This window comes from Callorhinchus milii, unplaced genomic scaffold (genome assembly GCF_018977255.1).
Source record: "Callorhinchus milii isolate IMCB2004 unplaced genomic scaffold, IMCB_Cmil_1.0 Scaffold5, whole genome shotgun sequence".
Lineage (NCBI taxonomy): Eukaryota > Metazoa > Chordata > Chondrichthyes > Chimaeriformes > Callorhinchidae > Callorhinchus > Callorhinchus milii.
In genome coordinates this window covers 34,598,105-34,621,876 of record NW_024704746.1, presented here as the reverse complement: position 1 = coordinate 34,621,876, position 23,772 = coordinate 34,598,105, and the positions used below count along the sequence as shown (strand labels likewise).

The window sequence follows — 23,772 nt, the reverse complement described above, 5'->3', positions numbered from 1 at the left end:
ATTTGCATTTGATGTAATGTTGAAATGTTAAGTGTTTCACGTAGTGAGTTACTTTTGAAGTGTTGTATTACCAGCACCATGTAAGTAGTTCTACATTGAATTGATAATCTCTGAAACTGCAGAGATGCCCTCGTCGACACATATTAAAGTGTTAGCTACATAGAGTTCTTGTTTATTTAGATGAGTAAAAGTTAAATTACATATAGAAAAGCTTTGGTGTAAAACTGAATACCCTATGCTGAGATTTATATTAAGTGCCTGAGCAGGGAATGCTTTAAAGAGTAAAATTGTACTTTTTGAGAAAATTCTAAGGAGCATTTATTTGGCCGACATACACTGCACTTAGATAGATGTGTGGGAATTCCAGAACATGGACTGATTACTGTTTGGTCAGGAAACTGTTTTTTTAATGACTTACACAAGAAAGAGCTGATTCTGAAGAAAATGTAAGGAAGAGACACTCTGTATTAATTTATTGCCAAATATTTTTAGTTCCTCTGACAGAACTATTTGACTAATGAGTGTTCCTTGCACAGGTTTGCTGTAAGATGTAATTACAGAATACTCTTCATGCAAATTCAAAGGGGCTTTCAGCAGAAAGCTGGCATTGGGCTTTACCTTCTAATAATCCTATCTCTGTGAACCGATGGAGGAAACATCTGTCACTCCTGTTTACAAGTGCTGTTCCGAAAATGCCTTTAAAGACTAATTAAATAGCTACATTAATTATTTAAATCTGCAGTGTCCAATAATTATTTTCAAATCCCAATGGTACGCAAAATAAAAGTCTTTTCTGTGAAAATATTCATTTCCAACCTTGCCTTGTTGCTTTAAAGGGATAATGAGTCCCAGACTCAGTGCTTCAGAAAGCAAAATGCTTATCGCTCGATAAGTCCCAGGCAGTGTTCTTTTTTTGAACAATGTTTGTTTATATTGAGACCCCTGTCAACAGTTCTCCGATTTGAGCAGAGACTCTGTGCAGTGGTTGTAGGTGTTATGAATTAGAGCACATCTGCTTGCCATCATTGTTGTCGGTGAGAAAATGGACAGATCATGAATACCTTTATTTTCCTCTAGAAAAACATAAGGCATCACACAATGGAGACTGAAAGGCAGGGAAAGGTAGCTTATGATTGCTCTGAAACGGATGCTTCACAGTGAATCGAGAGAAAGGGAAGGAGTGCTTTCCATGGAGATCCCATCGGATGATAGCAGCAGTGAGTCGCCTCATTGTTTCTGCTTAGTGAAGTAAAGGCTGTATAAAGCTCCACAAAGAAGCCTGCAAGTGGGAGAATATTCTGAAAATGATTGTTCCCTAAATGTGGGTAGCATCTCGAGGTACGTACTTATTCTGACGGTCACCTCTGTTAAGATATATTATTTGCAGTGGAAACTGAAAGCAGGAAGTGTAAAGTATGTATAATTCTGGATAGTGGCACTCCTACCCGCTACTCCTGTACTTTCACCCCTGAGATCTGTCAATTGTGATCCATGAACCAAGGACAAAGACCATAAAGGTACAAATCTCCTACTTGCTAATAATAATATATAATAATATATCTGCTGGAGAAAGCACAGTGTGTTGGAAAGGTTTTTGTGCAGATCATATTTTCATCTCCTTAGTAATGCATCAAAGAATGTGTAACTATGGGACAACATGACTTTAGCTAGTGCCAAATCTTGAAGCTTGTTCACACTTCCAGGGCACTTCCTGATCTGGCAATAATGGCATTTATTAAGTCTTAATAAGCCATTTGCTCATTCTCTGCTCTGCTCCCCAAAAGTGCACCAACTTCCCTGTTTCAATGGTGGTTCTTACTTAATCAAGATTTTTAAGCTGCCTTGAACTTTTAAAGCAAGATTTTAAAAAAACAGTCCTGACAATGGTACGCTTTTTAGTGCTGGATTTGCTAATATAGGGGTGAGAAATGCAATGCAATAGATTTGATGTGATGATGCAAATGTGACAATACATCTGGGTATGAAACATTGCCGTTTTATCCCAGTGGTGATTGTCCAGTGATGATGCATAAATTTTTTACATTTGTAATAAATTTTGTTGAACAATTTCCCAAAACGCAGGAATATTGCTTGTCTCAATGCCCTTATCTGCCACCTTGAGCCTAAGCCAGAACTAAAAGCAGCAGCAACAGATCATAGGCACCTATGTGCTGTGCTTTGCCACCCACGGACTACTGAGTTGAAACCACACCAACCCCTTTCATTTAGGATCCTTAAGGCTGTCAGAAAGTACAGATTTTCTTCTCATCAGTCTTGACAGGATTCAACGCTATCTCTCAGGAGTAGAAGAGTTTGCTAACTGACTGCATCACTCAGTTCTCTTCCCGACTACTTTTAATCACCATCACCAAGGCACTCTGCTCTCCTATCTGATCCAGAAACTTGCGCAGCCCTGCTTATTCTGACAATCTATTCATACACTATGTCCCAGCAAAGCCTTCATATTTCATCAACATTGATATAAATACAGATGAGTGGAATGTGCTGTGAAACTGTACGGATCTACTCATGCACGTGATCAATATCACAACAATTTCAGATTTGCAGCATGTTTTTTTTCCCCCTTTCCATTATTCTACATGTAATTTAGCTCATTTTCAAAAAAATTATGCAAGTCTTTCTAGAATAATGGATGTGCAGGATTATAGTGCCTTCAATCGGCGATTAAAGTGCCTATCTTCAATTGTACTTGGCTTATGACTGGGCATTCATGATTGCTCGTCAATTATCTTTCAACGAGTGGGGAGAAGAAAACTCAATAGGAAATGTAAAATAAATTCAGTGTCTCACCTCTCTCCGTTGGTGATCTTTATTCCACAGGAGCATAATTTTATTTTAGAACAAGAAAAATGATTGGTACACAGTCTCTGCATACTGGTGTTAAGCAGCAATTGTCGAAGGGCATGTGGCTAATCCTAATCAGTACTGCATAACCCAGTTGGATTTTCAACTGGCCATTAGCAAATGTATAGCTTCCCATGTTACAGTGCTATAGAGAGGGTTGTAATGGAAAGTGGTACCTATCAAATGTTGGGTTTTTTAAGTAAATTATGGACTTAAGCCTACCAATTTTCATGATGGCCATTTCAACACTAGTACCGTAAGGCTATTTAATCAAGACACTCCTGCAAAAATATGTTGAAGATTATGAAAGGATTTATTAGGGTGGAAATTGATGGGCTGTTTCCACTTGTTGGTGAGTTCGAAATGAGGGGTCATGAATATAAGATTGCTGGTAGAAGATCTGAAAGGATTTTTGGAGGAACTTCTTTGTACACAGAGAGTGGTGAGGAAGTGGAACTCCCTGTCAAACTATGGTTGAAGCAAAAAACATCAATGTATTTAAGACGAAACGTGATGCAAACTTGATGGATTGGTGTATAAGAAAGAGTGATGGGAGAAGTCAAAGTTTGTATGAAGTATAAACACTGGCATGGTCTAGTTATGTCAAATGGACTGTTTCAGCCTCATTCTATGTAATTTTATGTAATTCTATGCAAAAACATATTGGCTACAAAGCTAAAAATGAGAACCGCATTTGAATTAGAATTCTTCAATACAATTGATCCCCAAAATTACTTTTAGCCATGTGATTGTGGGAACTTTTCATTATACAGTAACATGGAATTCATTAAAATGGGTTTATAGCATTTTATTAATATTATTACTATATCATATTGTTTCTCAGTATTTTGAAATGTGCAACTCAGAAATATCACCATCATACTGATCTGCTTTTCAAAATTCCAATATTGTTTGGTTTAAAAGGTTAGAGGTCACTGATATACCTTGGTTGTCTTTACTTTATTTCCAGTAGCACAGCTCCACCCTGTAAGATCTGGCAGTACTTTACATTCCTCTCCTTCAAGGCAAGGCTGCATTTGACACCACCATTTCTGTATAACTATTGAGGCTGGTTCAACAAAAAACAGAGCAGAAATTTATTAACTTATTTTCCTTTGAGAGTTAAGAAAACATTTACGCAACAACAACAAATTGCATTTATATAGCACCTTCACAAGGGGTAGCGTCTTGGAGTGCTTAAGCATCAGTACACAAAGTATTAGTGCCACGTTTCGGCAATTATACAATGAAGCTTACTAAAAACCTAGAGCAGCACACAGATGTAGTTATTTGGCTGTTTCCAATACAATTTGACATTGTAATGTTAAACATAAACATCAGAAAGTAAACACATATTTAATTCAAGATTAAAACATTATGGCTCACTAAAAAGAATGCAAACACCAGTGTGTTTCTGAAATATACAATCCAAGGGGTCTTCGGAAGTTGTGTGATACTGTCTTGTAACTATCCTGGTTCAGGGTAAAGTTTCAACTCAAGCAATGGAGCAAATAGGAATTTATCCATATTCAGTCAGTATTCCAATGCAAAACTCAACTTTACTTTAAAACCTCTGTTATTGGAGCAGTATGCACTCCCTCCTCCTACCTTGCTGGGGTTTCCACTTCATGCCTGTAAAGCATGAAGATACCACTGTGTGCGTGGAATTTCTGTAAATAAAACAAAGCTCTGATCTTTTCCAGGCTTTGCCAGCATAAGATTTGTGACTCATTATTTTGCTGAAAATATAACACTTAAAGGTTCTATGGAAAAGCAAATTTATGGAAGAGCAAACTTACCGTCAACACAAGAAGGGGCAGCGTGTGTTGTCCCCGCCACTTGCCCTGGGAAACACGAGCACTTCACCGTCTGGGACCGTTCTTCAATTTTGTTCTTGTTGCAACATCTGTGCAGAGCCACTACTTCACAGGTGCCAGTTTTAACATGATGAGCTGTGCAGCACGACAAACAAGATATTTCTATATACCTCAGAAACATGTGCTACTCCTTCATAAGCAACTTCAGCTGTAACTCTACACTTTGTCTGCTTAAGGGAACAAAAACATTCCTCTCAGTTTCATTGTGTCATTGGGGGCAAACCGGATTCATTGCGTTAATATTGACTTTACTTTCAAATGTAATGAGGCAGCAGAACAAGAGGACATTGGTTTTGAGTTACAAAAGGCTATTTCAGGACAGACACCAGGAAGTTTTCTTTAACCAGAGGGTAATTAATGACTAGAACACATTTATCAGGAAGGATGGCTGAAGCCAGGTCACTGGATAGTTTTTTTTAAAAAAAACATAGCTCAATGCTGAAATGGAAGGATGGTAGGATGGGTAATCTCGAACAATAATAATAATAGTAATCCTGACATTTGATATAGCAACTTATCACTTCGTTGAAACGCTTCACACAATAAGATCAAATGGGCTGAAGGGCCGACCTTTTTTATCCAAACTTGTCTTGGGATTTGTTTTGATTTTCGGTTTGCAAATATAACACTGGATTGTGAAATGTGAAAAATGACTTGAGTCACGAATCCCAAGTTGGTAAAATCCATTAAAAAAAACATTTGTATCGTCTTCTGCCTTGAGATTTGCTGTTTTGCAAATTTAGCTCCAATCTCTCGTTTTAACATTCTCAAACCAGAAGTATTACAATAAATCCAGTTCACGAATATTGTAATTTAATCCAATCTGATCAAGGGTCCCAGTAAAATAGTCCCTCCTGGGTCAATACTATCTGGAGAAAATATACCATAGGACAATATTTAGCAATACAGTACATTGATAAATCTGTTCCATCAGAAAGCATTAGAAACATGCTCACAACGAAGCAATTAGTAAGAGAAAAATGCTATATTCTCCACCTCAGCAAAGCAACCAGAGGATTCTGTTCATGAACAAACAAAATAAATTAATCTTCTTTTTCAAACAGGATGTAGTCTTCCCTATGAAACAAACACAAGCTGGATTATTTAGACCAGTATCAAGCCTCCTCTGAAACTAGTGCACATTGGTATGCACAGCACATGTTGGTTTATTCCTTACTGGCTACCTTTGCTGTGTTGTTGTTACTTAGCTGAAACAAGGTAGGCTTATGATATTGAATGGATTTCCAAATACCCTGCTATTCACATTCCAGTGCTGCTGTGTGAAATAAACGTTAAGTCAAACCATGCGTAAATTAGTTCAGATCTTTAAATTACCTTGGTGTTTATATAATATAAAAAATAATTTAGTTCAGTATCTGGATGACACCTGTCTCTATATATTGATAAAGGCCTCAACATATTTTGGCAGATGTAAACAGCTTAAATTAATTTTCAACATGTTAATGTGAGGGTTTAAAAGAGAAAGTTTGCAAGATAATTGGCAGGAAAAATTTCCCTGAGTTCCAAAGCCTTATATCAGGATTTTGAATTCACTATCTGAACAACTGGGTTGCTAATATATCATAGAATTATTGATATAGGCTGACAGTCCATGGCAGTGCTGGGTGTACGTTGTGTTGTTGTAAGTGTCATCCTTTGGATGAGACACTGAACTGTGGAAGTATCTATCTGTTCAGGTAGATGTTAAAGATCCAATGACACTATTCAAAAAAGAAAAGGGAGTTTCTCCTGGTGTCCTAGCCCCAAATCCCCCAGATAAGATCAATCATTTGTTTCAGAGCTGTCTCTGAGACCTTACTACGTGCAAATTGCCTGCCGTGGTCATCTACAATTAAATAGTCACTACACTTTACAGTAAATCTCCTTTGAGACACCCTCCTGGCATGAAAAGTGCCATATCAAATAAAAGGATTATTCATTATTGCTATTATATATTGTTATTAATATATAAGTTACTTACTCCTGATAACAAATTGAAACTAGAAGTTCATATGAATACAGATCAGCTCACTTGAAAGTGAAATGTTTTGATGACATTTCAAGGTCACTGAAAATGTGCAGTTTTGCTTTTCGGAGACTATGGAAATTATCTAAATCTGGAGGAAGCCACTCAATGGTCAGCTCATCTAAACCCATGGAATTTGGGTGAGTTCAGACTTCAGAATGTTCCACTTATTTTTAGCTGCAACACGAGTCAGCTAATTTCTATCACCATAAATAATAAAATGATTGATACAGAACTTACTGATTTGTTACTGTAATAACCTCTGCTATGAATTTGGGGGTCTGTAGTCTAAATGTAGGCTTGGTTTGGCAAGCTTATGATCAAACCATAATTCTCAGCACATACCCCTGGACGTGACTTTAAACAGTCAAAGAGAAACATAACTAGGTCAAATAACTTTCTACTGCATTTCTATTCTGAGAGCCAACTTTTATCAAAACAATTTGAACCATTTGAAACCCTTGTTAATGGTTAACTACAAAATTGCAGTCATTTAAGTTGTATTCAACAAAAATAATTCCAAAAACAGCAGCTTTGAGATCATATAATGATTCATCGAAAAATCAGTTTGGATGGCAGTGCCTGCCCTGAAATTGCCCTTTAAAATTCTAAATCCATGTCTTGGTTTACTGTCTTGCATTCACAAGTAAATACTTTAAATGAGAAGTTTTTGTGCCAATCACATCTACTTGCTTATTTAGTAGGCTTTTCAGAAGATGCTCTTAAAAAAAGTGGTAAATACAAAGCCAGAGGTGAAGAGGAATGTTATACCGTCAGAATTTAGGTGACATTAATTAACTAGTTTGGATTACTTCTCCTGATTTATGCTGTCAATCACATTCCAGCCTTCAAAATTCCCTTCCAACAATTTGTTATTTGATAATGTTCCAACACTTGTATCACAGTTTCACGTGATGCTTGGTAGAAGCTTTATTTTCCAGTGAGCCCCAATGATCCCACCTCTGTATAGCACTGTGCATTGGATTGTACATAAACTTTGTACCGGTGCTCAATCGTTTTGTCAGCACTTCAGATGCTACCCTGTGATGCATGAAGTCTATGTGTGTCAGCCTGGCACACTCTCGCCTCTGAGTCAGAAGGTTGTGGGTTTGAATCCAATGTCAGGACTTGGAATCACATTGTCTAAACTGACACTCCATTGCAGTGTTGGAGGGGCTGGGGGATGTGCATTATCAGAGGTGCCGTTCTTCGGATGAGATATTAAACCAAGTTCCTGTCTGCCTCTTCAGGTGGACATTAAAGATCCCGTGGGCACTATTCAGAAAGAGAAGGGAGTATCGCCCGGTGTCCTGGCCAACAAATCCCACAAATAATATGATCATTCACTCCATGGCTATTTGTGGGATATTGATGTGTGAAATTGACTGGCATATTTGCCCACGAAATATACAATCAATCCATTTTATAGTATATCCTGTGCAGAGCGTTGAGACATCTTGATGATGTGATAATGTGCTATATCAAATGCAAGGTTATATAACCTCAAGTATTTGTTGTTGCTTGGTTCCCTGCACTAACTACTTTTAAACATGATATTTTTCAAATGACAATGATCATTGGAATTAGCCCAATGTTCAGTGTTTGTATGTTTTGAAATTAATGGTCAATACATTGACAGTCTGTTGATGCCCTGTGAAACCTCACCAATTATCTATTCTTCATGTGTGACCACAGTCAGTGTCAATAGGCTATTCAATTACGGGGAGATCAGAGCTGAGCCTGTTCCAGTCCTCACCCAACATCCATCCATATGTAATTTTGAACAGAGATCACTGGACAGTGATAGAGACCGGAAGGCATATTTGAAGTCTCCACTTTTTAGCTCAATGGCAATAAGGTTGAATATTGCATACAGTTGAGACTAGTTGATATCGCAGACCACGGATTGAATCTGGTAATAATCCTACATATAAATACAGGTTCACTACCACACTGGACAATGCATTTACCTTCTGATTCATTTTAATGATAAATATTAGAAGGTCAAATTAGAATCACGTATCTTAATAATAGTGTTCCTTTACTAAACTGAAAAAGGTGCTTGTTGTGTTCTACTTGTACAGTGTTTTATTGCAGCAACTCAGCAATGCTCAGACTCTTTAACCTAGATTATTTCAGGGGATCAGACCCTGGGAAAAATATATCACAGGCTACATATTGCATAATCCTTAAATTATTAGGTATCATTCCAGGTTTGACCTAATCTTACATCAGATTTGGTCCATAAAAGACAACAGCAAAGAACTGAAAATATAAGATATCATGAAATGTTCAGGAGAAGTGGACCTAGCTTGATAGATACAGTATATAGACGCTGCAGCATTCACTTGTATGAGATAGTAGAATTAATCCAGATATCTCTTCTGATCCAATCCCATGGTACAAGTTACTTCTGGTTTAATTATGTTGTAAACACTTGGGAACCCACCATCTGTCACTGTTTGCCCAATATCCCACTGGCAAAAAGATGAAAATGGAAACTGAATGTGAAAAAAAGAGAAGAAATCATTCAATTTCTATACATTATAAAATAATACACTGAAGCGCCTTCTGAGGCAGTAACCTGTATCATGGTTCAGATGGCATCATTCCAACCCTTCACTTCATTATAGCCTTGGAACAGATTGTAGATTGTGTGCTATTCCAGATTCAATACTCCAGGCTTTGTTTCATCCTATATTATATGGTATGTGAACAAATTATTTTGCCCAATCTGAAACAAAGCTTGAAGCTGAGCCAAATATTGCTTTACTTTTGAGATGGAGAAAATAAGTGCTTCAGCAATTTATCCAGGTCATCATGGATACCATCATGGATATGGCCTGAGAGATGGAAATACAAACAAACTCTTAATAGAGTACACTTGATACAGTATGCCCCTCGAGTACACTTGATACAGTATGCCCCACTGCTACATGTCTGTCTGTCACTCAAACACAGCTGCATATAGAAGTGCTGTGCATGTGTTCTTTTTTAACGTTGAGAAGTGACCCTGTTTAAATGGCATACACTGCAAGAAATCTCTCTGAATTGGTTTTGTGAAAGTGCTCCGAGAATTTCCTTAGATTCAACCATTGTGCAGGAGTGGAGGGAGTTGGGTGTTTTTGGTCAGCCTTTGGTCCACCCCACTTTTTCGTTTGCCTTTATACAGTGATTTACCATACTGACCCAGTGAAATGATCACAATTTGTAGCGCTCAGGGTTATGATGGGTTCTAACGATTATAGATAAACCTTGTCAAAAAAAACACTTCCAAAGAAATAAAGCCAATGAAAAAATTCCAAAGACAGAAAAGAGATGCATAACCCTGGAGTCGGTGATGAATCAAAGACTATCAAGTAAATCGTGTTGAATTGTATGTAATTGTTTGCCATGGGCAATACAGAATCATAGCATTCTAATAGCTAAAATGTATGCAGTTTATAATATCATTACAACAGTTACTGTGCACCTAGATCAACTATCAACTGATCTATTCCTGCATCTGTCACCACTCATTCTTTCATGCTTAGGAATTAATTCAGATACTAGTTCACATTTACTCTTAGAAACGCAAGTCACCGAATATGTACTGGCCTATCCTATCTCCAGTCAATATATAATTTCCATGTTAACTGTAGAAGTACTGGATAGAGGTACAAATCATTCTAGATAAGAAAAAATCTGAAGACATAGCTTTAGAGATGCAAAGGGAAACTTCAGGACAGATACCACAGAGTTTTTCTTTACCAGAGGAAAATTACAAGGTGGAACAGATTGTTAGGAACGGTTGTTGAGACCAGGCACTGGATTTGTTTGTTGTAAAAAAAAATACTTGATGCTATGATTGGAAGATATAGGTGTTCTGGAAGGAAAAGATCAGATGGATTGAAGGACCTTCTTCATACAAACAAATGTTGTGATCTTGTGTTTAGGCTGCAGGTTGGTCAATGATGGTGGCCTCCATATGATACATGTTAGCCTGCATTAAGACTTGTTTGAGGCATGTTAGGTTCTATAAAGTTTGCCCACACCATTCAGAACTCTTTTCCCCATTTCCTCTCCCGCACCAGGCTCCACAAGCTCATCACCCCTATCCTCGTTCGTTCCACTGGCACCCTATTCCCCATTGAATCAAATTAAAGATTCTCGTCCTCACTTTCAACAACTCCACCCTCACCCTACCCTATCTCTTGGTCTTTCTGCAAAAGCACTGCTCTCTTCATTCTGCTTAACATCCTCTGCCCACTCCACCCCACTGAACCTTCATCTACTTTGCCCCACTGTCTGGAACTCTATCCCAGAATCCCTTTACCTTGCCTACTCTCCGCCTGGTCTACAGAAATCCAGTGCATTGCTGATACCTGAATATCCACCCAGACTCATCAGCAGGATTTAAAGGTTAGATCATTCTACCAGTGGGAACATGAAACACCAACAGTATCCACGGTACAGTTTGGAGTCCCCAAATCTTAGCTCTTACCATCTTGCACCTACTACTTCTCAGAGAATAGGTAAACATGTTGTGTGCTTCCAGGGAGAGAATACACACACCTTCCTAAGACAAATTAAAATTTCTAGGAATAGGCGGGATGCATATGTGGGGCTCTCAGTCCAGTTTCGATGCTCTTAAGCATGGTGATAGGTTTTATATGTCAGATGTCTGGCTGACCAATAGGATTTCCTCTCTTTCCTTCCACCTTAAGATTTACTTTTTCTATCCTGTTTTTGGTTTACTTTCTCTATTGTGTGTAGGAATTACTTTCTTTATCTTGTTTAAGCATCTTAGAATTTAATGTAGAGAAATGCAAAGAACAGTAGTGCATTTGGGAGCTAGTAAAAATAAAGATATTGCATACTCACAATAGTAAAAGCCTCTGGGGCAGGTTCCAGAGAACAGCTATCATCCTTGAACTACATCCTAACAAAGAATCTGTACTGACTTAGTGAATCTCAGATGAGGTATGTTGGGGAGCAAAAACTGATCTTAACATCCCTTTAGCGGGGAGAGAGGGAAAAGTAGACTGGATTTCTGCTCCTGATTAGCTATTTATTAAATCTTGCTAGAAAGCAGCTGTCAGGTGAAGCAGAATGGACACAGCTGTAATGGTCCCATGTTTGAATAGCCTGCTGAGACTCACTGCTTGCCTCACATGTGAGGAATAGTCACTTGGGTGCGATATCGGAGGTCTACTGCTCCCTGTGGAACCATACCACAGCGTGAGTTGTCGCCTTCTGGAGAAAATTGAAAAAATGTTATTTATTCTCCAACATGATTCATCCTCTAACTGTAGATGCATTAACCTTTTCCTACCAAAGCAGCCCAAATGACTATGAATTGCCCTTCAAAATAAAATGTTCCTTAAATGCACGTTTCAGGCAATGAATGCACAATGTCACAAAGACCAGACTAAGTCCTGCCTTATCTGTTACTGGATTCCTAAAGCAGACCCACCAGATGTTGCTGATTTTCATTCAAAGATGTGATTTACTTTGATGTCTGTCACTCTTAGAATAAACCCAGCTCCTTATATTTAAGTGGGTTTGAAACGTGTCTTTCCTGCTGATCATGAACTCCACTCTTAACATTTTCCCCAACGCTGACAGCTCTGCTAAAGAAAAAGCTTTTACAAAATAATTTTTAACACTGAGCTGAGGAACTTCTCAGCTAGAGGCCTTCAGAGGAAGAGAAAAAATAAACTATTTTCATCTTGTGCTGAGGGATTTAGGAACACAAATATGCAGTCAATTCACTTTACAGTATATTCTGTGAAGCGCTTTGGGACGTCTAGAAGACTTGAAAAGCGTTATATCAAATGCAAGGATTATTATTATTCTAGGAAAACAGAAACAGGAGTAGGCCATTCAGCCCATTGAGCCCGTTCTGCCAGTTTATTACATTTTGATAGCTCTTTTAATCCCAATGCTCCATTCTTTCGACATATCCCCTTTGCATCTCTACTGCCCAAGTATCTGTCTATCTCTCGTGTTGCTGTCTATCTCTCTTGTTACTCCTTGGCAATGACCACAATGCCTTCCACAGCATCACATCATCACACTCCTCATCCTGGAGTCAGCATCTTGAAATGAATGTTTTTTAAGTAGAATATGATAATTTGCCATATATTACACAAGCTATTTTATAAGACTTTTGTCAGGATTAGCTTTTCATTGAAGTTATTTTTTTCACTGTTAGGAGTCTCTAATTTGTCAAGAATATCATTTTTCTTCAACAGTCTCCCAGCTGATGGTGTAAATAGATTCTCTCAATCTCTACAGATTCCCTACAATCTGGATGGCTGTCGAGTGACGACACTGTACCTTCACAGATGGGTCATGAATCTGACCAAGTCAAACAATAACCCTGGGTTTACTGGAAATGTGTACTCCCTACACACCAGCAAGGCTTTCTGATGACTGATAAGATGGCACAGACCACCAAGTTTGCAATAAAATGCACAATAGTTTTATTTACAGCCAATGCTATCACAAGATAGAATTACTGAATGATTAAACACAATTGAAGTGTACGGGTCAACTTTCAGAGCAATTTCCTGAAAAGGTGCCAAGCTCATAGCACTTTTAACAGAGTCGCTTCTCTGTAGTGTGCTTTCATCCAATCTCTTCTATTTATCTTTATTTCAAAGACTGAACGTTGAGATTTCTCACAGCCAAGCCCTGCTGCGGATGAGAACAACGCCACAGTTCACTTGGCAGTAAAGTGCTGACTTTAATAGTCGATATTAAAATACAACATTTCTGAACATTTATACCACTTTAATACTATGAGTCTGTCAACAATCCAACTGTCACAGCCAACTATGAAAGAGTATCTTACAACCCCCATAACTGAACACTTAGAACTATAGAAATCAACAACATAGAAGGAGACCATTTGACCCATCGTGCCTGTGCTGGCTCTGTGAAAGAGCAATCAATTTAGTCTCATTCTCCTGCCTTTTCCTCAAACATCTGTATATTTCTCCTTTCAGATATTTACCTGATTCTCTCTTGAAAGCTAATATTGATTCTGCTTCAATCACGTTTCTAGGTAGGGTATTCCTCGGTGGAAAAGAAAGTCTGCTAACCTTTCCCTTTGCTCTTTTAGTCATTACAGTACCTCAGATCCAAAACTTTTAGTTACTGACAGTGGAAATAATTTCTCTGTGTTTACCCCTGCAAGATTTTATATTGGCTATCGTTACCAGGAACTAAACAGCTCACAAATGTACACCTAAAAGCTATGTTTTAAATGAACTAATAGTGAATAACTAAAGCCCCATTTACAGTATGTTGCTGGTAGTGATTTGTCGCAGCTGCACTCCAATGGTAGATTGGAATATTGCACGTCAAATATGATTGAGCTCTACAGAGCGGAGCCAATGTGACCAGAGAGCAACTCTGACACTTACATTTGAAAGATTAACTTACTATCACTTAAAAACTGCATTTGAATTGCAATCTTCTCATGGCCTCGTATCATTTTGCAAGTGCTGTTTATTTCAGCTAATAAAACTAGCATATTTATGATCAGCTGCTTTAAGTTGCCATTAAAGCTGATTAGTTGAAGATGGGCCAATCATTCCACAAAGTACTGTACATGTCTCTGTAAAATATTTATGTATGTTACAGAAGTTGCTGCAATATTTTACTCCATCTCAGCTAGATGCAGTAATAATAATAATCCTTGCATTTGATATAGCGCCGTTCATGTCAGTAGAACATCTCAAAGTGCTTCATAGGTAAAGTGTTGACTCTGTTTTGTGGTGAAAAAAATCAATGTATTAAAATCTCAATGGCAAAATTAACAGAGTGCTTACATGACTTAATAATACAGTAAAGATACAACAATAACAGTAATAGATAGATATTTGTTAGGCCAGGATACTACGGTATGCCAGGCAGGGTAATTGGACTTGAGATACTGATCAGCCATGATCTTATAGAATTGCAGAACTGGCTTGAGGGGCTGAATGGCCTACTCTTGTTTCTATGTTTCTAGTATATCCACCACATGTAATTATTATTACACAACACACTAACAACAGACGTGCATTTGTATACTGCCCTTCACACAGGATAGCATTTTGAAGCGTTGTAAATACAGAACAAATACACATAATACAGTAGTATCCCACTATAACGTGCTATGTTATTATCCAGGTTCACTTATAGGGTGTAGACCTGACATTTCCTTAATCAAAAATTCCATTGTGCTTCAAAATACCAGCACAGGAAGCTAAAATAGAAATTTGCAGATCTCAGTTCAGGATTAACTCAACAGCACTTGCCAAGTGCCAGTCGACATTTTGAAGCACCAGTGGAGCCTGCAAGCTTTCTACGTGTATGCACAGTAAAAGCAGAGGCACTGACCAGTGATCACACACTTTTATTAACTCTGACTGTGATTGTATTGTTCCCTACTACCACATTATAACAGGGCTCTACTGTATAATTTCATTGTCTTATCTTGTCATCTCAGCTAATGTTTGTAACACAACATTTTTGGGATGAGCAAACAAAAGATTGTTTTTATTATCTCAGCACATTCCCAAACTTTGATTAGATATTTTTTGCAGATGTAAAATAATGGATACATTTAAAATTGCAATCCCACTGCAGAAACAAGATATCAGTAAAAGCTGAGAGTGCAAATAACGATGGTAGAACTCTAGTTTAGGCAGCTAACAGCCAGACTTCACATTTTGCTAAAAGTATGAACAAGCATCCTCATATTACTTCAATATAAAATGATTCTTACATTTGATTTGGTGTCTTTTATGAGTAATATCTTAAAACAATATTATTGGGTATATTGTAGCGAATGCCTACAAAAACACCTACTGGGAAAATGTAAGGGTTTTTTTTAAACCACATTTTGACTGAAGTAATTCACTGTCTGATTGTGCTGAAAAAGACAACAATGTACTGTAGTATAGCCTTAGCTATGAGGAAAGAGTTGGAAAACACTAACATCTAATCCGACGTTGAGATTTTCCCTTGTAAATACAAATCGCATATTAAATGATGGAAAGGCTAACATAAGTTGAATAGGATTATTTCTCCTTCTTCCTCCCCCAAGTTATTATGTTGAAGCACATTTTCTAATGTGGATTTTACCTTTTCTATATTTTTTTTCTACAAGCACAAACAGTACATGCAGTACGCTTAAAACCAATATTATAGTAACTACAGTATTCAAAACGTAATGTTCCTTTAATCTTATTATTACATGATGTGCTGCAGTCCTCCAAGCTTTTAAAAAAGATTTAATTACAGTTCGGCCTCAGATCTGAGTCCTGTTATTAATGAGGATTAAACACTGAATTAGCAAACCAAACAAAAAAAATCCCTCTGTCTCATGTCTTACCTCATTTCCAACAAAAATAAACAGAGACTCATTCCAAGAGAATCATCCACATGCTGTCTGCCAAATTCCAATTTGTCTTCTTCAACAAACAGTATATCTGCCATGAAACTGAAGCCTTCCTTCACATTTCAGCTCCCTGACATTCTCTGAAATAGAGCTACCATAAATTTGGAAAATTCATTTGTCTACCTATATTGTACAAGTTGATGTTTCCACTCAGGATCCCAGGATCCCTGGAGAGGTCAGTATTACACTTCAGGGACAGATAGAGGCAACAGTATATTGCCCCAATGATCACCAAAAAGTGTAGATTTTCAGGAACAAATTGAACCACATTGTAGGATATAAACAATTGACTTTCTAAACTCAATTTGATATGCACAGTACTTTTTGTGTTAAGTAAATTTGAAAAATTCACACATGATATAGCACCTACAATATTGAGAACATTTCAAAGAACCTCTGAGAATTATCTGTAAAGTACGGTGACTGTATACTTGTAGGTGAAAGCGACAACCAATTTGCAAACAACAATGACCCACAAACACATGAAATGAATCATCAATTTTATTTTGAGGAAAAATTCTTCTCTTTTTGAATAGTGCCATCAGATCTTTTACATCCACCTGAAAAGGCAGACAGGACCTGGATTTAAAGTCTTATCTGACGGATGGTATGACAATAATGTAGCACTGCTTTGGAGTGTGTAATTTGTTCGAAATATCAGTGGAGTAAAACCCTGGCATTGCAAATCTAAGAGAATCAGCCAAATTGCTACTTTCCTCAGAAGATCACCTTATAAGACTCCATCTCCATCATTAGCTACAATAGAACTTTGACTGGCCAGGGGAAGGTTAGAATTTAGAGAAATTGACAACAGCTATCGGTTTGATTCAGCTGAAATTACTCTTGCCTGTGGGTCAGAAAGTTACAAGTTTAAACCCATGTTGTGACTTGAGTTTGTAATCTAGACAGACACCACTCAAGTGAGATATTTTGTGAATGCTGCATTGTCAGAGGATTTATCTTTCAGATGAGATGTTAAATCAAGATCTTGTCTGCCTGTTCAGTTGGACACTGAAGAACCCACAATTCTATTCGAAAACAGTACTGTCCTGGTTAACAACCTTCCTGATTAATTGGTCATTCATTTTGTGGCTATTTTGAGGACTTTGCTGGCACTCAGTGGTCTGCAAAATAGACACTACACTTGACAATAAGTACGTCTGCCTTGAGAAGTTTCAAAGTCGTAAAGTGCTATAAAAAGAAACATCTGCTTTCTTTCTAACAGATTTCCTATGAAGATGCTCCATCTTTATTCAAGCCTGTGAAGTGACCATTAAATAAGTGACTACGGAATCGTTAATAGTAAGGGTGACCATATTTTGCAAACCAAATCCAGGACACATAAAAAATTTAACTCACCACAGTTCCTGATGCTGGCAGTACTGGAGAAGCTTGTTGGATTAATGGCTGTATTTGTCTGATGAGTGTATCTGTTTAAGAACTTTATTGTTCTTGCTCAGTTTGTTGCTGAACTCAAGACAGGGCAAATTTGGCCAGGGTCACAATAACTCATTCAAGGGACTGTCCTCGAAAGAATATATGATCACCTTATAAATAGTCCTTATTAATGCGCCTTGAAATAATAAAAAAAATTAGTCATATGTAATTAGGTTTTATGTTAAGCACACATTGTGTTGTAGAACATGTGTGTTTATCTTCCTGTGCGGTGATGTTTATTGAATTCTGATCACAGTTCCTCCAGAAAGAGTAGAAATTGGACTCCTGTTGAATGTTTACTCTTTTGTGACCAGATCGTGAAGTAATGGGAAATATTTTCTTATGGGATTATCTGTATGACCTAATACTGTGGTATCTCTCTGTGAGATTACAGTTTAAAAGCATGTAGCTGTCCTAGGGCTGTATTTGAATTCCCCGAAAGTATCTTGAGGAGACGATTCAGACACAGTGATGGACAATACAGTGTTTGTGATCTGACATAATGGATTGCTATTTGAATAGTATGAGCTAAGGTTATGTTCATACAGCTGTGTTTCATTCAGATGCATAAATGGTTAAATGGTTATGCATTATGAACAGTAGCTCTCACAAATTTGAAGTTTGAGTTTAAGTAACATCACAAACCAATTGGAAACATGGCTACTTCAGTTTTAAGCTGCCTGAATCAAAGAGAAGTACACCACTCATTGTAATAACCATTGGATATTGTCAAATGCATTGCCACATCCACTAAAAAAAATCTTTCTGTTTTGCTGCTTAAGACATTTCTTGGCTTGACTTCTTAGCAATATATTCAAGAGTTGATTTAACTGGCATAAAAACAAACAATATTTAACCTTGGTTTTATTGTTCTTTGTATTTTATTCTGAGGCTGTGGAAGAAGGGAATAACTCTCCCTTCTCTCTCCACTGCCAAACCCAGAAAATAAATCTCTGCACCAAAAGTACCCCAATTGTGGAGAACAGTATCAAAACCTGAATCAAGTTTCCTTACTCTTCACTCCTCTGTTTGCCTAGCAGTAATTAGGAATGCAATGGTTAGCCGATTGATGGATGGCTTTCTGGGAGTAATATTTTCTCAAATTTTTTTAATTTGGTCACTCAATCCACAACTGTTTGTGAGACATGGCTGTGCAAAATTGGCTGCCAGGTTTCGCACACAAAATATATAGTCAATAACTTTATAATATATTCTGTGAAGCACTTTGAGAAGTCTCAACGACGTGATAAGGAGATATATCAAATGCAAGGATAATTTTTATTACTATCAAAGGAACTGTGCCATCTTGGGAAAACAAACTCCAAAGATAAAGCCCATGTCCCCTCATGGCCTAATGGCTATGTACACCACCCAGTTTGGACTAAATAACACGCTTATTCTGTACTGAGTTTGTTATTTCAAATGGGGGAGCAATTGACATATTGCGATTGACCTCAGCAGCTTCTTGAACAGGAGTGAAACAAAATGCCAGGCTTCTCACTACTGATCACTGACATCCTGCTGGAACTCTGCATCGGTGGATGATGGGTCATGACAGGATTAGACTATGATACCCATCATCGAATTAGCCTGTCAGCAACCGACTGCCAAGTCTCACACATGAAGTGGGGTCATTTGGGCACAAGTACAAGGCATCTGTGAAACTGAAGCCAGGAAAGAGGCAGCGCCTTCAGGGGAGTAGAACAAGAAAAATAACAAAAAAGCAAAACATATGTAATACTCAGTGAAGGACAGCCAACATGTTGATGGTATGATATTCTAATTGTTTAAAAGATGCATTAAGATTTGGGCCTAAAATCATGACTGCATTCAATATCCCAAGATTGGCTCTATGAAGTTTACATCCTGCAAGATACCGTTACATGTCAATACAGGTCCTTTAAATCAACTTTTCTTCAAAATTTGAGCTAATTTCCTCTGAAAATCAATGGCATTTGGATGTGCTACTTAATTGTGAAAGACAGATTGCTTCATGCAATGAAAGCTTACACCAGATACATTGTACAAGGTTTGCAGTGATGGGAAATGGACTAGAAGGATAATGTAATAATAAGGATAAGTCAAGGAAAAGAGCTGCTCGGAACGCTTCTTTATTCGTAATCAATTGAGCAGGATTTTAAAGTTCTGATTGTAGATTACTCATATTTAGGTGGCAGCCTGGCTTAGCTGATAGTATTCTAGCCTCTGAGTCAGAAGATTGTGGGTTGAAGCTCCATCTTGGGACTTTGAACTCACGTGGTCGAGAGACTGACACTCTAATACAGTGCTAAGAGTGTGCTTCATTGTTGGAGGTGCCGTCCTTTGGATGAAATGTTAAACCAAGATCCTGTCTGCATGTCCAGGTGGATGTTAAACATCCATGCCACTATTCAAAAAGAGAATGGAGTTTCTCCCAGTGCCCTGGCCAACAATATTCCAGATTAAATTAGTCCTTCACTTCATAGTTGTTTGTGGGACGTGCTGTATGCCAATTGGCTGCAGTGTTCGCATACAAAATACATACAGTAAACTCAACTGCATGAGTTTGAAACTCAACTCTGGCTTACCTTGTTACTACCACTTAAGTCATCAAGCTGTCAATATCCCGGCTGCATATATTTATGTATTTATACATATGCCTAACACGCCATTCTGCATAATTGGTCAATGAGCTCTTTTTGCCTTGGAGTGACGAGTTATCAAGAGTTTACTGTGGCCACTATGCTTCACAGTAAAACCCTATGGAATGCTTTGAGAGGTCCTCTAATCAATGTTAAATGTACTATATCAAATGCAAGGATTATTTTCTAATCAAACAGACTGCACCCCAGCAGGATTATTCACTGTAGTTTAGGAGTAATTGAGGTACCAATGTGAAATGGTAAGTTTATTAATGCTGCAGGCTTGTTAAAAATCCAACAATAGAATTACCGGCCACATTATTTAAGTCATTATGTTACACAGCTGCCACCAACACCTCCCAATTCCCCTCCCCATTCCAGCTGACATATCTCTCATCCCATGCCTGGGGAAGGCTCAGGCATCAAAGAAATATGCAAAATATTTATTTAAATATTCTTTACAAAGCAGAACCGATTCAACTGTGTACTTACGGTCATACACTAGGTTATTATTGAGGACAGATAATTTGATTGATAGACTCAATCTGCAGCCTCATCCATCCATCAATCAAGCTTCTTCTCCTCAGTTATCCTGCTCTGCACTTTTACATGTACTTTAACGTTGTAAATAGCTAAGAGAGAGTTAGATGACTGCAACAACAACAAGGTTCCATTTATAGAGCGCCTTTCACGTCGGGAGGACGTCCCAAGGCGCTGTACAGTTGGGTCAGGACCCGAGCAGGGGGGAAATGGTCAGGGTGAGGGGAGGGAAGGGAGGGAGCGAGGAGGGGGTAGAGAGTTGAGAGGGGAGCTGAAGGCACGGTCAAAGAGAAAGGTCTTGAGACCGGCCTTGAAGGAGGAAAGGGAGGAGGCAAGGTGAAGGCATTGGGGGATAGAGTTCCAGAGCCTCGGGGTTGAGAGGCTGAAGGCCCGGCCACCGATGGTAGGGCGGTTGGGACGGGGGATGTAGAACAGACTGGAGCCAGAGGAACGGAGGGTACGGGCAGGTAGGTAGGGGGATAGTAGGTCAGAGAGGTAGGAGGGAGCGAGGCCGTGAATGGCCTTGTAGGTGAGGATGAGGATCTTGAATTCGATCCTCTGGGGGATGGGGAGCCAGTGGAGGCGAGCGAGGGTGGGAGTGATGTGGTTGTGAAGCCTGGTGCGGGACAGTACACGAGCTGCAGAGTTCTGAATGACCTGCAGCTTGTGGAGGGATTGTGCAACTCAATCTTTGGACTTCAAATTACATCATGACAGCAAGATGCTGCATATTGCATCATTCAAAATCACTCACTGACTTTTTTTTAAAACAATACATGATTAAGTTAGCCCTTCCTTCAACAGTTTTCTTATTCTTGCAATTGTTTCAACAGGTGCATGTAGTGAAATATGCAAACGTCGAGTTGCCAACTTGCAAAGTACAAGTCTTGTCGCAATACCTCTCAGAAACAAATGCAATGTTTTGTAACACAAGGGTGAGGAATGGAAACGGATTAAATCTACCTAATCAAAGACCATGTTAGAGATTTATAATGCCTGAAATGACTAGGATTAACTGCTCTTTGCTAATTATCACATATGTTCAAAAAAGCGAAATTAGCACGCAATTGTATCTCACTTTTAAATTTGAGAATTAAAATCTTAAAGTTATGCAGATGAAGCAAATAAAATGAAATGAAATATGTGTCATGAAGTTAATTTTGCCATGAATTGAGTTTCAACTCATTCAAACATTAATAAAATGTCAATGAAAAATAGCATGGTGCCATTTATCACCGAGAGATTCCAAAATATAAAGATGGGAGAAATTACAGGTATTAGAAATAGAAACTACAAGATTGATGTTTCTCCCTCATTAATCCAATGTTATCATCACAATTTATTTTACGGGAAAAGCAAAGATCTTAAGAAATGATGAATATAAAGATCTCAGCCGAGCTAGCAAAATAAGAATTGCAGAAAAACAGCTTCCAAATTAAAACTGAGTTTGAAGATTTCTAAATATAAATATATTAAACAGTAAGCTATCTGTTGCAGTGAGACATTTAATGTACTAGTTATAGATCTGTGTGGTTAATAGGGTTAAATGACTAATGCCTTAGGTTCAATTTTTAATCAGTTACATTTTCAAAATGAAACGTATTAATCGTTATTGGAATTAGAGAATAAGTTAAGCAGACATTGTTGTTATTCTTTCTGTAACTTTAGACAACTTGAAACTCATAGGACAAAGAGATGTGGGAAATGGGAAATTTCAACATGACCTTGTAAAGCAGTAGAGCTGTAGGGACTATCTTTGATGCAATCTCCTGCTGGGAATATTGACAGTGTTGGTTACCCACATTTCTATGTAGGTGACAGCAGCTGTCATTATACTGTACGTGCTGATGAATCCAAGGAAGTTGGGAAATTTGATCTTTCCTTTACTTTTGATTTATGTTCTTTTCTACTTTGGGTTCATTTCCAGCCCCTTGGGACGTCCTCCCGAAGTGAAAGGCGCTATACAAATGTAATTTTGTATTATTTTACTTCCTTTTTATATTTTTAAACTTCATTCTGTACTATTTTAGTGCAGTGTTTTGCCTTTTCCATTTGGTGATGAATAACCACAATCCTGGCACCCATTGGAAGGAACATAGGAACATACGAACAGGAGGAGGCCATTCAGCCCTTCGAGCCTCTTCCACCATTTAATTAGTCCTTCCAATTCCAATTTCCGCTTTCTCCCCATATGCCTTGATACCCTGACCTACCAAAAATCTATCAAATCTACCCGTTCATCTCTAAACATGCAGTACAAATGCAACGATCCCTAACTTTCTCAAACTTGACAAAAATAAGCAATCCTGTTCAGCTCCCATCAATGCCCCCTCTCCTCCATCGTAGCTTTAAGATCCTCCCCATTGCTCACTCCAGCTCACAGAGCCCAAAGAACAACATTGTCATTTTGTTTGACATTCAGGTTTCTATTATGTCTTCTTCCAAAGAGGTGGACCAGGTTGAGGCAGAAACCTAATAGAGTTGTCAAAATTGTCAGGGATGTTGGTGGAATACATAGGGAGAAATTATTTCCGCTGGTCGGTGAGTCAGTGACCTGAGGGTATCAATTTGAGACAATTACCAACAGAGAAAAGTGAGAGTTATGAAGATTTTTTTATATACAGAGTGGATGTGGAATGCCCTACCAGGAGCAATGGTCATGGTGGAATCCATATCAGCTTTCAAAAGAGCACCAAATAGTATCTAAAAAGGAAAGTTTGCAGAGTATAGGGGAAAGGCAGGTAAGTGGGACTTAATGGATTGTTGTTTGAAAGAGGCAGCACAGACACAATGGGTCGAATTATGTGCTGTAAAGTTCTAAGGCTGCCTTCCTTTATCTCCTCTGTGCATCACCCAATACAGGTCAAAGCCTCATTCCTCCAGACTTCATTTCTCAAATGCTTTTTTCACCAACTTTCCTATCAATCCTCTATATACAGAAATTCACAGGCCAGATGCTTTCCAGCAACA

General features: G+C 38.2%; 1 protein-coding gene across 5 annotated transcripts in view; it reads right to left on the bottom strand.

The window, feature by feature from the left end:
* The window catches only part of tafa2 (TAFA chemokine like family member 2), an 84,780-nt gene that overhangs the window by 5,861 nt on the left and 55,147 nt on the right, over positions 1 to 23,772 (bottom strand). For 3 of the 5 annotated variants that reach the window (XM_042335566.1, XM_042335567.1, XM_007895254.2), the window contains 2 exons: positions 4,665 to 4,817; positions 3,798 to 3,934 (listed from right to left, as the gene is read on the bottom strand). In XM_042335566.1, the coding sequence (XP_042191500.1) occupies positions 3,798 to 3,934; positions 4,665 to 4,817 (290 nt within the window). Of the gene's footprint in view, positions 1 to 3,797; positions 3,935 to 4,664; positions 4,818 to 23,772 lie in introns of those variants that run through there. The other 2 variants (XM_042335568.1, XM_007895256.2) reach the window with 1 other exon arrangement.